Source organism: Pleurodeles waltl, chromosome 4_1, assembly GCF_031143425.1.
Source record: "Pleurodeles waltl isolate 20211129_DDA chromosome 4_1, aPleWal1.hap1.20221129, whole genome shotgun sequence".
In the NCBI taxonomy this organism is placed as follows: domain Eukaryota; kingdom Metazoa; phylum Chordata; class Amphibia; order Caudata; family Salamandridae; genus Pleurodeles; species Pleurodeles waltl.
Genome location: NC_090442.1, coordinates 987011137 through 987027964, shown reverse-complemented (window position 1 = coordinate 987027964; position 16828 = coordinate 987011137). Strand labels below are relative to the sequence as shown.

The 16828-nt window shown below is 41.3% G+C and overlaps 1 protein-coding gene across 3 annotated transcripts in view; it reads right to left on the bottom strand.

Moving 5' to 3' along the window:
• LRRK2 (leucine rich repeat kinase 2) overlaps nucleotides 1-16828 on the bottom strand; it is a 1446345-nt gene that overhangs the window by 1250432 nt on the left and 179085 nt on the right. For all 3 annotated transcript variants that reach the window (XM_069229760.1, XM_069229761.1, XM_069229762.1), the window contains one exon: nucleotides 9381-9500. In XM_069229760.1, the coding sequence (XP_069085861.1) occupies nucleotides 9381-9500 (120 nt within the window). The remainder of the gene's footprint in view (nucleotides 1-9380; nucleotides 9501-16828) is intronic.

Sequence of the window (16828 nt, the reverse complement as noted above, 5' to 3'; positions counted from 1 at the left end):
AAATGTTGTCATGGAAAGACACAAGTTCTTCATGAGATTACAAACCAAAGATGAGAGGGTTTGTAATTACATTGCTTCACTCAAGACATTGGCTCAAACATGTGACTTTGCTGAACTCACTGATTCCTTAATACGAGATCAACTTGTGCGTTGTACCAACAATTCTAGAATCCAAGAGAAACTACTGGCAAAACATCCAACCTTGTAGGAGGCAAAAATGATTGCTGAGAGCATGGAACATGCTATCTTCTGGGTGAAGGAAATGAAAGATGCAGGCCCCAGTCATGGCATCCATGTTGAACCTAGCTCCCCGACTACATTAGCAAGGATTTCTGCTTGTGATTTTGTTCAGGAATGTGACCTTGTGCAGAAAGTGTCCAGTAAAGTAAAAATTGGTAGTGATACTCTGGAGAAAGGCAAAATCAGATGTTACAAGTATGGTAATATTGGCCATTTGGCTAACAGCCCCAAATGTTTTGCTAGAAATGTAAATTGCAGGAATTGTGGGAAAATGGGGCATTTGGCGAAAGTTTGCAAAGGCTCAAAAAGTTAATATAGTCAGCGAGTCAGCAAGCAAGCAACAGATGATTTTGCATGTTGATTACACCATCGATTCAGTGAGAACAAATTAGTCATGCCAAAATGTGATGTTGGAATTGGTGGCAAAACTGTCCCATTCCTTGCTGATTCAGGGTCTCCGTTTACGCTAATTGGGGATAAGAATTGGGAAAGAATTTTAGCGGATGAAAAGATTGAACTAATTCCACCTGATATTGATAATATTGGATATGGTGAACAGGAGATTGATTTGTTTGGATACTCTGTGACGTCGATAGAATTTAAAGGGCGTGAGACTGTAGGAAAAGTTTACGTAGCAAAACGGGGTGACAATCTTTTGGGGTGGCGCCATCAGAGAGATTTGGGAATCATTTTAAACCTGAATACCCCTGATCAAGTTCTTTCTGTTTCTAATTTTGGATGATAATGCGGAAATCGTATGTAATTTCCCGGACGTTTTTTGTGCCGATCTCGGATTGCTGAAAAATTTCAAACACAAAATCATTTTAAAGTCTAATGCCAAACCAGTTGTATGTAAAGTAAGGAAGGTGCCTCACTTGATGTTGCAGCTCTTGCAAGACGAGCTCGACAGATTATTGGGTTTGGGTGTCATAGAAGAGATTGAAGCCTCAGAGTGGTTGGCGCCCATAGTTTTGGCTCCCAAAGATAATGGGAGAAAAATCAGGTTGCGTGTTGACCTTAGGGGCCTCAATCAATGCATTTGGGTAGACCGTCAACCGCTGCCTAACATCAATGAGACTTTGACTATGTTGACTGGGGCTAATGTGTTCAGTGTTATGGACCTTTCAGCAGCGTACCATCAGATTCTGCTCCATGAGGATTTGAGACATCCTACCTCTTTTTTTTACTCCTTTGGGGGCATTCAGATTTGTTAGGATGCCTTTTGGGTTGGCTTCTGCTTGTTTCCAGAGAATAATGAAGGAGGTACTCAAAGGTCTCGAATACGTTTTATTTTTCAGGATGACATTCTTGGCGAAGACACCGACAAGCATGATGTTATCCTGAAAGCAGTGCTTGTGAGATTGAGAGAGAATGGGTTAACTGTGAAGAGAGAGAAATGTAAGTTCAGAGTTGGAACCGTTTCTTTTCTTGGTCATACTACCTCTAGTGATGGTATCAAACCCAAATTAGAGTTGGCTAAATCAATCATGATGGTACCAACAACTTTAGACAAAGATCAAGTACGATGATTCCTTGGTCTTGCTGAGTATTACTCTAAATTTGTTAAGAATTTTGCGAGTATTGTTCAGCCATTGAGGATGATTCTAAAGAAGGGTGTGAAGTATGAATGGTCTCCACAATGTGAGGAAGCGTTTAATGCAGTGAAAAATGACATAGGAAAGATACCCACTTTGGGCCATTTTGATGTAAAACGTAAAACGTTCTTGTCCACTGATGCTAGTTTGAAAGGCCTCAGTGCAGTTCTCTCACAACGTGTGGATGGGGAAGTAAGAGTGGTGGCTTTTGAGTCACGTTCTCTTAAAAGTCAGGAAGAATGGTATTCTGTGGTTGAGCGTGAAGCGTCGGCCTGCACCTGGGCCATATACCATTTCAAATATTATTTATGGGGTTCACCATTCGTACTCAGGAGTGATCACAAGCCCTTAGTGCAGATGTTTACCTGCCGGAATATTGAGTGTACGTGCCACAAATCAAGTGTTGGGTGGAGAGCTTGTTAGGTTTTAATTATCTTGTAGAGTATTATCCTTGAAAGAAGAATATTACTGCTGATTTTCTTTCTAGGTCACCAGTGGTTGATTGCAGTCCTGATGAGCAGGTTCTGTGCGATGGATCAAAGAATCTGCTTTAGACAAGGCAGAATGGGATGAAGAATGTAGTAAAGACCCTGTTCTAAAATTAGTTATGGACTATGTTGTTCAGGGGAGGCCGTGTTTGAGTGATTGTCATGAAGGTACCAAAGCATTTTGGAATGTTAGGGATGAGTTGAGTATCATCAATGACAATTTGTTCAGAGATAGTAGGCTAGTTCCTCTCTCTAACCTACGTGAGAAACTGAATAATTTAGGCCAGGAGGGGCATTTAGGTAGGAATCTCACCAAACCCAGTCTCAGTGAATCTTATTGGTGGCCGGATTTAGACAAACAAGAGGAAGTTGTTGTGAAGGTCTGTTTGCAATGTGCTGGAAATGACAAGTCCAGAGTGATTCGGACCGTTCCCTTGTCCCCAGTTTCTGTTCCAGATGAACCATGGGTCAAACTGGGTCTGGATTTGGTTGAACCTTTTGAAACGCTGTCATACAATGAAAGATTTGTGATTGTCCTTGTTGATTACACTTCTAAATGGGTCACTGCTAGTGGTGTACACTCTGTTACCACCAGAACTGTGATAGATTTTTTAACTGGCGTGTTTGCCTGTGAGGGAATTCCTAGGGTAATAGTGACTGATAATGGTGTTCAGTTAACTTCCTTAGACATGAAGAATTTCCTTAATGACTTAGCAATCTCTCATTATCGTACTACACTTTATGCTCCCCAAGCCAACGGGTTGGTTGAGAAAATGAATCAGTTGGTGAAAGCGAGTGTTCAAGTAGCTCTCGAGAACAGAGTGCTTTTAAAAACTGTGTTGAGGGAGAAGTTATGGGCCCACAGGAATGCACCCAATGTAGTTAATGGGATGTCTCCTTTCCGTATTTTGAAGGGCAGATTAGCAGGATCAAAACTGAATCATTCGTGGTTGCATCCTAAAACTCAAGGTAGTGCAAGGTTTGGTAACACTAGGAATGTTCGTGCTAGAGTGGTTGCGAACCAGGCTAGGTATAAGGAGCAATTTGATGAAAGGCGTTGTGTGCGTCAGAGGGATTGGTGTGAAGGTGATTTGGTGTTTATCAAGAAACCTGTGGGGTGTCCCAAAGGAGGATATAAATATATTGGACCAAAAAAGATTATGGAAGTGAAGAAGAATGTTGTTGTCCTAGAGGATGGTGAAGTTTGGAGCATGTCTCGACTAGCCAAGAGTATCAAGTCTTTGGATGAACATGGTGTTGTTTTGCCTGACTTGGGTATAAGTGTGGGATTAAGAAGGAGTGGAAGGAACTGCACCTATCCTAAACATCTCAGAGATTTTGGGAGTTAAATGATAATACTGTACTTTTTGTAGCAGTTCTTTCTGCACTTTTCGTTAGCTCGTTTGCATATCTGATATTACTTCTTTTTCTGTTATATATATGTATATATTTATGTTAACCTGTTATTATTGTTTTTTTACATTATTTATAAAGGGGGGGAGATGTGTTATGTTTTAATCTCCATAATATGTGGGTTGAGGTTTCTTTTAGTATTGCCTTAGTAACAGAATCCTTGAGCTTGTGGATTCGATGTGGGAATGGTTGGAAACAGTGAGTGGGTGAAGCAGCAACATTGAGGTTGGGGCTTATGCTGTAGTGGGTGGATGCGTAATAAAGGTCTTATTGAAGAGGAAAACAACTCTGTGTTAGTTTGTTTTGTGGATAAGCCCATTCAAAGGAGAAGGTGCAGTAATTCATCATTTAGAACACTCCTGGACTTTTCTTGGAATGATTAACTGATTCAGCTTCTGCATTCTGAATCCCTGGCAGATGAACCATAATGAAGTACAAATCTCTTGATGTCAGCCATTTCCATATCATCTATGCTTCCAAGGATAATGGTGTTGAAAAAAGCCTAAGGCCGGCATGCCACAGGGGGTGAAACGTGTTGGCTATGAACCTCTGGACAAAGCAAAAAACAAACAATACCCACCTCACCATGCGCAAAGTGGGCATTGAGCACTTTTCAATGCCCCTTAGAGCCAGGTTTTTCCTGGCATTATGGGCATTATTAAATGGTTGCATATTGGCTAATCTACATTAGGAGGGCAGACATTCAGCCAAAACTCATATGGCGCTTCCTCCGTAGGGCTATCAAAGGAGTATGACCACGGCAGAGAGAGCAGTTTCTGCTGTCATCAAACTATGGTCTGCGCAAATCAAAACTGGGTGGGCGTACGATACTGTTGGCTGGTGAGGAATGTGATTCCCTCTCTGCCAATATTTAAATCAGATCATTAGTCCTGTAATTTCCCACGGACCTCAGGGAAGGCACTTAGAGACTCATTGAGTGTCAAGCAGAGACCAACAGAGGGGTCCGTCCAGGTCCAGGTGCCACTTGTCAGCTGGCAGTTGCAGAAAAGAGCTCTTGTAGCTTATTGTAGTCCTGTAGCTTGGAAAGGAGGCCAGCCTTATAACACTTGGATTATACTTTGTCTTGGGTACAAAAGGAAGGAGGTCCAGTCCTTCTGGGCTCTTCTCACGTCTTGGAAAGCAGGTTCAGTTGTCTTCCGATCTTCCTCAGGTTCTGCAGTGTTCTAAAGTGGATGCAAGGAGATGCCACATTTATACCTCGCATGAGCTAGTGTGTGAAATTAACTCTTGGGAAAGCCCTTACCAATGGGATCAAAGTTCCCAGGGCCAACTCCACCCGCTTTGGGCCTTGTCAAGATGGCGAAAATCATCAACCACTCTAAACTTGGGCTCTGAGGGCTGGGGTAGGAGTGTACCATGGTAATCCTAGTTCTCCCATATATAATACTAAAATCCAGTTTTAAGCAGCCCTGTACTCAAAATAAACCCAGAGACAGAAAGTGTCTTTGCACCCTGTCCCCTTCCTTTCAAGTGTGCTCACAGTGTTATATATAAGACCAGCAGGCATGTCAAACAGGATTTGACCCTCAAGCAGGATTCAACACTCCAGTGTCAAAAAGGATACCCACAGCCCCTACCGTGCATATTCTGCGAGGTTCAGAGGAGTCATTTCTGCCCATTGAGGTCAGCCTATTTGCTTTTGTGAGGCATTTGAATCCTTTTTCACACCAATTCAAATTCTAATCACTGGCTGCGAGAAGTTCGAGACCAAATGCAAATCAGCCTTCAGGACTTCAGACAGGGAAAAGGAAACTTTCTGACGGTTGTTTTTCCTTAATATTTATTCAAATTCTGACTTCTCTTTTAAATTAGATAGTAAATAACCATTAAAAAAGTGATTTTTTTTCTAGATGGTCCCATTCCCGAGATACAGTATTAGGATTATAATCAGTTTTCTACATAGGACAGCGAGGCATATCATAGTCAAATGCAGATTTCGTGTGTGAGTCACTGTAAAGCTATGTTAACATTACACTTGCACATATCTTACTTTTAAATACCGTATAACCTGCTTTGTGAGATTATTAATATTTAAAAGTGAGGTTTGACATGTCAAGTAGATTTGTTTTGACAAGTGAAATTGCATTTTTTAAACAGCATTAGTCAGGCTACAGTGGTAGGCGTGAAGCCATGTTTGTGCTGCAGTATAGTTGATTGCACAATATGTGCTGCAAATTACTAGTAGCATTTAACTTTCAGGCCCTGGGTACATCTTGTACCATATATTAGGGACTTGCAGGTAAATTAAATATACCAATTAAGACTATGCCGACTTGACCATGCTTAAATGTGGGGAACAGGCACATTACTACCAGTTTTCGGGGGTAAAGTGCACAGAGTTCTAAAGCCAGCAAAAATATTGGGTCCAGAAAAAGGCAAAACATTCAGGATGATAAAAGGCAGATTTGACGTGTTGAAAGTGTACTGAAAAATGACAGGAAAAACACTCTGTGACAAAGTCACCCAGATAAGGAATATACATGTATAAATAGCACAACCTATGTTCTGTTGCGTGCCACCCCACCCTAATTGGGGGTGTAGCTCAGTGTCACTGGTGACTTCCAAGAGTAAATCACAGAACTTTTATGCCCCCCAAGTAAAAGAACAATGGGCTGATATCAGGAAATCTCAATGCTTATCTTAAAGTGGCTGACCAACGAGTTTCGGCTGGTAGAAAGCCATATCATGGTCATGAGGCATTACAACCACACACAGTGTTTTTTGCAATGTGACAACAAAAGGACTTACAGTATACCAAATATTGTGAAAGGTACCATATTGGATTGTTATTGAATACATCATTAGCCTACCAACATCATGTTATTATATCGCAGAAGATGGCAAAGGCAGCCTTACTTCATCTAATGGTCAAACAATATTTATGAAACACAGTATAATTAACAGGAATTTGCGCCAAAGTGGCCTGGCTCTTCCACCCACAGACATGCAACCTGCAATGTTGCCAGACATCGATCAGCAGTGTGAACCACTTGTTATAATGACACGTGCACTTTTGGTCAAAAGTAATTTGTAGAGGGAGTCCCACTGGAGGAACCGCCTTAATGCAAGTGTATTCACTTTGAATGTGTTTTCCTTTCATTCGTCAGATGTGCACCTGTCGTGACTGGGTAATAGACATATAAATCTATCCAGAAAACTGGAAATTTTCAAACTGTGAGTTCAACTGTTGCACCTTCTTCTCTCAGTGTGATTCCCAAACATATGGTTGACTCCTTCTTGTAGTTACTGTGTTGCCTACTGCTAACAAATTAATGTGAGGGCAACCTTTGTCACATATGAAGGGTCATATGTATGGAGGAAAAAGCTGTAGGCAGAAAAAGCTCCAAAAGGCAATTCTTGGAAAACATCCAAACAGGCAAAATGTAGCGCCAACCACTCATGAAGCCCTAACTACAGTTTCAGAGGACTGGATCAAGCAGAAGATAAATAAAACAGAGCCCAGACTTGACTGGCAGGAAAATAGATTAGACACACTAAAAAGAACAAATAATCTTCTAAAAAGTAACTAGAGCATTTGCAGTGCATCATAATGATGGCTGCTGTTCCTTATCTAGCAAGAACAAAAGTTTTTAAAAAGAGCAGAAGGAGGAAAAGGCATATAGGAAGTTCATGCTCCATAAGGACTGAAAAACTAGCAGGCAAAGTATTAACAGAGGAAACCATGTTGAATTGCCAAAGACATGTTGACATATTATGTTTCTTCCTGTTTTAGGAAAAGAAGAAATAGGAAAGGAACCCATATTGTGAACAAGCAAGGAGTCTGAGGAAGCACTAGAGGAAGTTCCAAAAGTAAGGTTGTCACCTGGAAACCAGGCATTCGGCATGCAGTGGAAGACAGTACATTTCTGATCCCTAAATAGCCCCTTACAACAAGCACCTGGCATAGAGGACGAAATACATTTAGGTTTGTATTTGCCTGCTAGCTGGGGAGAGGCATGCTAAAAGGAATACAGGCATTTCTCTCACAAATGGCCACCCAAACATCCTCCCGAGGCAGAAACCAGGTCAGGTTTTCTGAGGACCACAGGCTCACCCACCGACCACAAGGCACAACAGTCATTGGGCCAAGAGACCCATTAACAGCCCACAAAGCCATAACCTTCAGGCCCTATCTAATGTCTCTCAGTGTAATGGACACTGAAGAGCAGGTGGAGCCTGGGTCCTTACAATTATGTAAAACAGGCATTGGCAAAGGGAATAGGCTTTTCTACTGCATGCAAACTGCACCTTTGAATGCCTGTATTTCTAAGCGTTCCTACATTAATACCAGATAAAGTGGCTTTGCCAATGCTTATTTTGTTTTAACAGCTGGACTGTGCACCCGTACGCATGCGTGTAAACATTTATGTGCATATGGATATATAGCACATGATTACTGACTGTAACCGAAAATTAATATTTCAGTACGCAATGCATGGATGAGTTACAGAATTCAAATGCAACACAGTCACTCTGTGGGAGGAAAAATTATACAACAAACAGTCACTAGCAAGCAGTAAGAGAAATACATAACTGGGTGGAGCCAAATCCCACTATATGTACATTTTAAAGAATTTTTAACAATAGGTCTTAAATACATCTGTGCTGTTAAGCCAGGTATGAAAACACTAATATCTTGTCTTTCACCTATACTTAATATAAATTAGTAGATAGCATCACATGCCTTAAAAGTTTGAGTAAAATGCTGTTTGTGTGGGAAACTACCAAAGTGCCATTTGGCTACCTGTGGTAGTGAATGTTTAGACGTTCAGACTGCTAGGCTTGCAATAAACATATTTGTACAATGAATTAGGTCTCTTCTTTCTGTCTAAATAACCAATGTGCCTTGCAATGTCGGTACCCATTTCCTATTTCCTCTCACTAATGAGTATATGAACCTTTTAAGGAATTAAGCACTCTAGCAAGACTCAGTGTTTCCCCTTTCTCCATAAATGGAGAACATGGCATGCCCATAGAGTACTACTCTGTTATGTTGCTCTTTCTTCCAAAGATGCCTCAAAGTCTTTTTCTCACATTTCTCACATTCTACTTTGTGTCAAATGTTAAATGAGTAAAGAACATCATAAAGCTACCTTCCAGGATATCACCTTACATTTTGGGTGAAGTCTTCTTCTCTAATTGCGGTGCTAATGCAGTGAAATGCACATCAGCTCTTAAACTTATACAATAAGCTCACAAAACACTCAGTTTCATTTACTCTCTTAAGACTCTTTGAACTCTCAGGCCCAATAGAAAGCAGATGTGAATTAATAACTAACAGAAACCTGGTTATATGACAAGAAAGAATAAGGTTGCCATCTAAACAGTGCAAATAACGGTGAGTGAGAGATCGCCCACATGTCATATGCTGTCCATGTGCAGGAGGGTGAGAGCTGTAAGGTGGCACTTTGCCGAGGGCACAAATATCTTTACATTGGTGCTGATAATTACAGTAACTCTTCCTTTTTTAAAACAACTGTAACTATCAATTGTGTTTGAATATTTTTAACATGACAATTTACGTTATTTCAACAGGAAGCATACATTAGAATAATATTAAAACAGTTTATGACTTCTGATATACATGGATCATGTTGCTTTTTTGTGGCTCTGCAATACTCACCAAGAAGAGCTAAACAGATGAGTCCCGCTGCTTGTATGGGAGCATTTTCTGGGTACTTTAAAACCGCTTGTGCAATAACTTTGTACGCTTCATGTGATACCAGGATGTTTAAAAAGTTTACTAAGATAGATTGAAAATGTAGTTAGTTTATATATTGTAATTTTGCATGAATCGTACAAAAGAGCTTCAACAGTAATGACTGTCCCATATATTATAGATATACTAAAGATTCCCTCTTCTCCTGGACCTGAAATTAATAAACACTGAATAACAAATATATTCTGTCTTTAAACATAGATGAGTTTGCATATGCAAACACATTTTGTAACATGTAGCCTACATATCTGCAAATGATACAATATGGGAAACACACTATTCCTTATCCATTGTCATTTCCAAAATGTCTACGCTAGTCATGTCACCATTCATAAAAGTAGTTCAAGATGTGTTTATATGCAAGCTTTGAGTTATGGTGCAACAATACAGTGTAAATAGATTGTTTGCCCTCTGACACTGCTTGAAATTAGCATAGCCACCTTCAGTCCACTAATCCAATCACACTCTAAACTAATGAAAAGCACAGTTTACTAATCTCTGGTAATTCTCCTTCCTACGGATTCTCTATATAACTGGTGATTCCTCACTTTTTGCATTTCCCCAGAAGCCAGACCTGCTCTGGAACTTCTCAAAGCAACTGCTATTGCGCAACAATAGGTTGTGTCAGTGGCACTGTGGCGGCCTTGCGTCATCCCAAGAAGTTGCAACATAGATCTTTATAAAGGGGTCAATGCTCCACTGTGATATCAGTTTTCCATGGAACTCTTCTGCACCCCCGGACATGCATCGACAGTGACAGACTGCAGTGTGATAGTGTGCCAAATCTAGCTCGCAACTTTTTTATATCCTAAAAGTCCTCTCTACAGAATGGGTAAAAGGGAAGGCACTGAGAAATCTGCGGCTACGCATGTATCTATCGGAAACAGCATTACTGAAAGTAAGTACATTGTTCTTCTGCTTGATAATTCGAACCTCAGATTCCCCTTCTTCTGAATAGATACCAAAAACATGTAATTTAGAAGGTGGAGGTTGTGTCGAGTGGAGGTACATCAGGAAGTCCTGCAGGACACAGTGGTATAAAATGGCCTTTCCTGCAGATGCAACAGTAATGCATTGTAATGGTGTATAAGGACACCCATCTTACTGTATAGCAAATGTCCAATACCAGAACACGTCTTTACAATGCCTCAGCGAGGGCCTTAGTGCAAATGGGCTCAAAGGCCCTTGAGATGCTTCTTATTTAGCCAATCTAAAGCACAGCTTTCAATTCAACTAGATAGGGCCACCATCCCCTCACAATAAATAGTTCATTATTTTCCCAGTGCTAAGATCCAGCAAGTGAAGAATTTTCTTCTCCTTAGAGGGGCATGATGGGGCAAAGAAGGCAGGTAGAGTGATAGAATGTCTCATGTGAGATGGTGACACCACCTTTGTCAGGAAGGAGGTGCACGTTTTCAGCACCAATTTGTCTAGAAAGAAAAAGGCCTATGGAAGGTGCACAGACAGCGCCTGCAGCTCACATACAAGGCTTACCTGCAATGAGGAATACCATCTCAAGGATCAGCAAACTAAGTGCTCATGAAAGATGTGAGTACAAAATAAAGATCCCATTCACGGGTTGTAGGAGCTCTGATAATAGCCTATTTGATTATGCTCTGGTTCATAAAATAGCAGGGTTTGGATACTAACAATTACCTGGCATTGCCACCTTTCCGCCGATGTACACATTAGGGCTGGAAGTAACAGGAAGTGGTAGTTGCAGGGGGTTTGGAATCCTCTTTTGAATCTGTGCATACCTACAAATGTGCACATTTAAAGGTTTTCGCAAGCTTTTTTCCAAATTTTGTCCCATTTTGAGAAAGGCTGTAAATTTACTCCTGACAAGGGCATAAGTAAAAAAAAATCCAGAGTGGAGAAAAAGTGTTGTAGGTAAAGTGAACTAGCAAACGCTTAGCTGATTTTTTGCACAAGCAAATCTGCACATGCATATTTGCTCATCCTACAGAGCAATTCACAAACATTTTCTAGGACTAGGATTTCGAGGCCTATTTCTGTAATTTCTTGTGAATTCCTGAAAGTTGTATGTATACATTAATGCAGAGACATATATCATGGAAGCACTGTTAAGAATGAGCCTCCAGTTAGGTCTGGCATTACCCAAAACCTCTTCTTTTTATTAAAAATCCATCTATCTATATCTATTCATCCATCTATCCATCCATCAATCTACCTATCCATATATCTATCTATCTACTGGTTTCACTGTGAGTGACAGCATTCTGTTCTTCCAAAAGGAGCGTATCAGCACACAGTCATTTCTTTGACTGCCAGGGACTACTATGGTAATATATGCTTTTGGAGACCAAAAAATATTTTGGGTTTTAGCCGATGTTTTTGTTATAATGGTGAGGGGCTGGCAGCTCCCACAATAATAAAGGTTTACAAAAACCATGACAAAACATGACACACATTGACAAAATCAAAATATTGACCACCAACGCCACACCTATTGGCTTTGACATTGCTTATTTATTTTCATGTTTTCCTGTGATTTGATCGAAACTGGTTTTACACTGATTTTTAATTATGAATATTTTTTGCAAATAGTAGTAAGAATCGACATGCTTTACTAAATAATACTTCAAAGAAATGGTACCTACATTTTCACAGTAATTTAACAAAACGTTTTTTCTAGTTGTACGTTTCTGGTGAACATTTTATTTTGAAAGTAAATAATCAAAAATCTTGCTTTAAAGCTTCTGCCAGTATTTGCATCTAATCAGAGAGCATTCCATGAGAATTCTACATAGCCTCATGTTGTTGAACTTTGCAAACTGGGGTATGCATTTTTATACTGGAACCACCGTTATCACTGCAACCCAAGCTTACAGCATTTCCATAAAGCACTCAACCTAATAATAAAAGGTTTGCATTAATTAACCATAAATACAAGTTCGATCAGCATGAACATATCTCTACAAATCTTAACAGAACAGGAAACAATGTTCTGTCACAGATCCATAACGTGATGTTGTGAAATGGCAGCCAAAGGGTTGGCCCTACTTGTCCCAAGGATCAATTAACCATAAAACGTGTTGTAATGAAAATGTCACTTACCCAGTGTACATCTGTTCGTGGCATCAGTCGCAGTAGATTCGCATGTTCTGCAATAGCTCGCCATCTGGTGTTGGGCCGGAGTGTTACAAGTTGTTTTTCTTCGAAGAAGTCTTTCGAGTCACGGGACCGAGTGACTCCTCCTTTTGTCTCCATTGCGCATGGGCGTGGACTCCATCTTCGATTGTTTTTCCCCGCAGAGGGTGAGGTAGGAGTTGAATTGTAGTAATAGTGCCCATGCAATGGAGTGACTAAGTATGCACCTATTTAAGGTTGAGATGATACATATATAAATAATTGAAGGTAACTTCCAAACTGCTACAGGCTCCCGGGGAGGCGGGTGGGCACATGCGAATCTACTGCGACTGATGCCACGAACAGATGTACACTGGGTAAGTGACATTTTCAGTTCGATGGCATCTGTCGCTGTAGATACGCATGTTCTGCAATAGACTAGTAAGCAGTTATTTCCCCAAAAGCGGTGGATCAGCCTGTAGGAGTGGAAGTAGTCTGAAATAATGTCCTTAATACAGCTTGACCTACTGTGGCTTGTTGTGCGGATAACACGTCTACACAGTAGTGCTTGGTGAATGTGTGAGGCGTAGACCATGTGGCTGCCTTACATATTTCTTGCATTGGGATGTTTCCTAGAAAGGCCATGGTAGCACCTTTCTTTCTGGTTGAGTGTGCCCTTGGTGTAATGGGCAGCTGTCGTTTAGCTTTAAGGTAGCAGATTTGGATGCATTTAACTATCCATCTGGCTATACCTTGTTTTGAAATTGGGTTTCCTGCGTGAGGTTTTTGAAATGCAATAAAGAGTTGTTTAGTCTTTCTGACGTTTTTTGTTCTGTCAATGTAATACATTAATGCTCTTTTGACATCTAATGTATGTAGTGCCCTTTCAGCTACGGTATCTGGCTGTGGAAAGAACACTGGAAGTTCCACTGTTTGATTTAGATGGAACGGTGAAATAACCTTTGGCAAAAATTTAGGATTGGTCCTTAGGACGACTTTATTTTTGTGTAGTTGTATAAAAGGTTCCTGTATAGTAAACGCCTGAATCTCGCTTACTCTTCTCAGGGAAGTAATGGCGATGAGAAATGCCACCTTCCAGGTTAGGAACTGTATGTCGCAGGAGTGCATGGGTTCAAAAGGTGGACCCATAAGTCTAGTTAGGACAACATTTAGGTTCCATGAAGGAACAGGTGGTGTTCTTGGTGGTATAATTCTCCTAAGGCCCTCCATGAATGCTTTAATGACTGGTATTTTATATAGGGAAGTTGAATAGGTAGTTTGCAGGTATGCAGATATTGCTGCAAGGTGTATTTTAATGGAAGAGAAAGCCAGGTTAGATTTTTGTAAGTGAAGCAAGTAACCCACTACATGTTCTGGAGTTGTGTGTAATGGTTGTATTTGATTAATATGGCAGTAGCAAACAAACCTCTTCCATTTACTTGCATAGCAGTGCCTGGTGGATGGCCTTCTTGCTTGTTTTATGACTTCCATACATTCTTGGGTAAGTTGTAAGTGCCCGCATTCTAGGATTTCAGGAGCCAGATTGCTAGATTCAGCGATGCTGGATCTGGGTGTCTGATCTTTTGGTTGTGCTGTGTCAACAGATCTGGCCTGTTGGGCAATTTGATGCAGGGTACCACTGATAGGTCTAGCAGCGTTGTGTACCAGGGTTGCCTTGCCCAAGTTGGTGCTATCAATATGAGTTTGAGTTTGCTTTGACTGAGTTTGTTTACCAGGTAAGGAAGGAGAGGGAGAGGAGGAAAAGTGTAAGCAAATATCCCTGACCAGTTCATCCATAGGGCATTGCCTTGGGATTGTTTGTGTGGGTACCTGGATGCGAAGTTTTGGCATTTTGCGTTCTCCCTTGTCGCAAACAAGTCTATCTGAGGTGTTCCCCAGAGTTTGAAATAAGTGTTCAGAATTTGGGGGTGAATTTCCCATTCGTGGACCTGTTGGTGATCTCGAGAGAGATTGTCTGCGAGTTGATTTTGTATCCCTGGTATAAACTGTGCAATTAGGCGAATTTGGTTGTGAATTGCCCAATGCCAAATTTTTTGTGCTAGCAGGCTTAACTGCGTGGAGTGCGTCCCTCCCTGCTTGTTTAGATAATACATTGTTGTCATGTTGTCTGTTTTGACGAGAATGTATTTGTGAACTATTATTGGTTGGAAAGCTTTTAGTGCTTGAAAAACTGCTAGCAGTTCTAGGTGATTGATATGCAGTTTTGTTTGATGTACGTTCCATTGTCCTTGTATGCTGTGTTGATTGAGGTGTGCTCCCCACCCTGTCATGGAAGCATCTGTTGTTATTACGTATTGTGGCACTGGGTCTTGGAAAGGCCGCCCCTTGTTTAAATTTATGTTGTTCCACCATAGAAGCGAGAGGTAAGTTTGGCGGTCTATTAACACCAGATCTAGAAGGTGACCCTGTGCTTGAGACCACTGTGATGCTAGGCATTGTTGTAAGGGCCTCATGTGCAGTCTTGCGTTTGGGACAATGGCTATGCATGATGACATCATGCCTAGGAGTTGTAATACCATCTTTGCCTGTATCTTTTGTGTTGGATACATGCGTTGTATGATGGTGTTGAAATTTTGAATTCTTTGTGGACTTGGAGTGGCTACTCCCTTTGATGTGTCTATTATGGCTCCCAGGTATTGTTGTACCTTGCGTGGCAGAATTTTGGATTTTGTGAAATTGACGGTGAACCCGAGTTTGAAGAGGGTTTGTATGATCTGATTTGTGTGATTTGAGCACTGTATGAACGAATGGGCCTTGATTAGCCAGTCGTCCAAATATGGGAACACATGTATTTGCTGCCTTCTTATGTGTGCAGCGACTACCGCTAGACATTTGGTAAAGACTCTTGGTGCGGTTGTTAATCCGAAAGGCAGTACCTTGAATTGGTAATGTATTCCTTTGAATACGAACCTTAGGTATTTCCTGTGAGATGGGTGTATTGGTATATGGAAATAAGCATCCTTGAGGTCTAAAGTTGCCATGTAGTCGTGTAGTTTTAGCAATGGCAATACTTCTTGTAGTGTGACCATGTGGAAGTGGTCTGATTTGATGAAAGTGTTCACTACTCTGAGGTCTAGGATTGGTCTCAGCGTTTTGTCCTTCTTTGGTATCAGAAAGTACAGTGAGTAAACTCCTGTGTTTATTTGTGTGTTTGGCACTAATTCGATTGCATTCTTTTGCAATAGTGCCTGCACTTCTATCTCCAGGAGATTGGAATGGTGTGTTGTTAAATTTTGTGCTTTTGGTGGTATGTTTGGAGGGAATTGTAGAAATTCTATGCAATAACCATGTTGGATAATTGCTAGAACCCAAGTGTCTGTAGTGATTTCCTCCCATGCTTTGTAATAATGACCTATTCTTCCCCCCACTGGTGTTGTGTGGAGGGGGTGAGTGACATGTGAGTCATTGTTTAGTAGTAGGGGTTTTGGGGCTTTGAAATCTCCCTCTATTTCTAGGGAATTGCCCTCCTCTATATTGTCCCCGAAAACCTCCTCTATACTGTCCCTGGTAAGTGGACGGTGTTGCTTGTGAGGTGCTGGCTTGTGTGCTTTGACCCCGAAACCCCCCTCGAAAGGGCGTTTTACGGAATGTGCTGTAATTCCCTCTGCTCTGCGGGGAGTAGAGTGCGCCCATGGCTTTGGCAGTGTCCGTATCTTTTTTGAGTTTCTCAATCGCTGTGTCCACTTCTGGACCGAACAGTTCTTTTTCATTAAAAGGCATATTGAGAACTGCTTGTTGAATCTCTGGTTTAAATCCAGACGTTCGGAGCCATGCATGCCGTCTGATAGTTACAGATGTATTAATTGTCCGTGCAGCTGTATCTGCAGCGTCCATGGAGGAACGTATCTGGTTGTTGGAGATGGTCTGTCCCTCCTCAACCACTTGTTTCGCCCTATTTTGGAAGTCCTTGGGCAGATGTTCAATGAGATGTTGCATCTCGTCCCAGTGGGCTCTGTCATAGCGCGCAAGTAGTGCCTGGGAGTTCGCGATGCGCCACTGGTTTGCAGCTTGTGCTGCGACTCTTTTACCAGCTGCATCGAACTTGCGGCTTTCTTTATCTGGGGGTGGTGCATCTCCAGATGTGTGAGAGTTGGCCCTTTTCCTAGCTGCTCCTACAACAACAGAGTCTGGTGGCAGCTGTGTAGTGATGAAAACCGGGTCCGTAGGAGGCGGCTTATACTTCTTTTCCACCCGTGGTGTGATTGCCCTACTTTTGACCGGCTCCTTAAATATGTCTTTTG